This window comes from Lagopus leucura, unplaced genomic scaffold (assembly GCF_019238085.1).
Source record: "Lagopus leucura isolate 7727_CA_CO unplaced genomic scaffold, USGS_WTPT01 Super-Scaffold_100014, whole genome shotgun sequence".
NCBI classification, from domain to species: Eukaryota; Metazoa; Chordata; class Aves; order Galliformes; family Phasianidae; genus Lagopus; species Lagopus leucura.
In genome coordinates, this window is record NW_024962268.1 from 15,301,756 (window position 1) to 15,302,681 (window position 926).

Here is a 926-nt window from a genome sequence, read left to right on the forward strand (position 1 = left end):
AAGGAAAGGAAAGGAAAGGAAAGGAAAGGAAAGGAAAGGAAAGGAAAAAGAAAGCAAAAAAAGGAAAAGGGAAAGAGACATAAAAGAAGACTGGAGGGAAGAAAGAAAAAAGGTGCAAGGGGAAAAAAAAAAGGGAAGGGGAAAAGGAAAGGAAAGGTAAAGAAATGAGAGAAGAGGAAAAGGGGAAAGGTGGATTGCCCACCCCACAGAAAAGCAGCACAGCCTTGAAGCCCAGACCAGCCCAATCCAGCCAGGAGACAGGTGTCCTGGCACTGCCCAGGTGTGGAGGGAGAATGAACACAAGGGACGCACTCACACCCTTCCATCCCTTGGGCAAAGAGAAGCCAGTGGCCATCCCTCACCTCCTCTCCCTCTTGGTGAGATGGCAGTAAGATGATGGGGACAGGAGAATCTGGAGGTGTCATGCGGCAAGGAGAGCACAAGGTTACTGTCCCCTGCTGCCTGCAGGGCTGCAAGGAAGGGTAAGGGCTGGGGGAGCACAGCACCTAGGAGCTAACCCTACCTTCTCCTTCCTGTCAGGGGCCCGTGTTGGAAGGAGATCTAAGATGAAGTTATGGGATGTTGTGGCTGTCTGCGTGGTGCTGCTCAACACGGTCTCCACCTCACCCCTGCCCGCCGGTAAGATGCCTCCCGAGGGGCCCCCTTCAGTGGTAGAGGGGCCTGAAGACGATCTCTCCCCCATCAGCCTGCCGCCTCCCTATGCTGTGCACAGTGACTGTAAGAAACATTCCCCTTTGTAGCCACCACTGTCTGTCTTGCTAAACCTGCTCCCCTTTGCCCAGGCATCAGGGTGAGGAAAGGACGGTCCCCCACCTTTTTGCCCTCATGTCTCCCCCAGCCAGTTCTGGTCTGGCTCCAGCAGCTCCAAAACAAATCATCCTCAAAAGCTCCAGGTTGGCAATTGC

At 54.0% G+C, this 926-nt stretch overlaps 1 protein-coding gene across 3 annotated transcripts in view; it reads left to right on the forward strand.

Annotated features, from left to right (window-relative positions):
* GDNF (glial cell derived neurotrophic factor) overlaps positions 1–926 on the forward strand; it is a 20,291-nt gene that overhangs the window by 1,139 nt on the left and 18,226 nt on the right. The window contains exon 2 of one of the 3 annotated variants that reach the window (XM_042875485.1): positions 541–738. In XM_042875485.1, coding sequence (XP_042731419.1) covers positions 567–738 — 172 coding nt within the window. In that variant the 5' untranslated portion in view covers positions 541–566. Of the gene's footprint in view, positions 1–393; positions 739–926 lie in introns of those variants that run through there. The other 2 variants (XM_042875486.1, XM_042875487.1) reach the window with 2 other exon arrangements.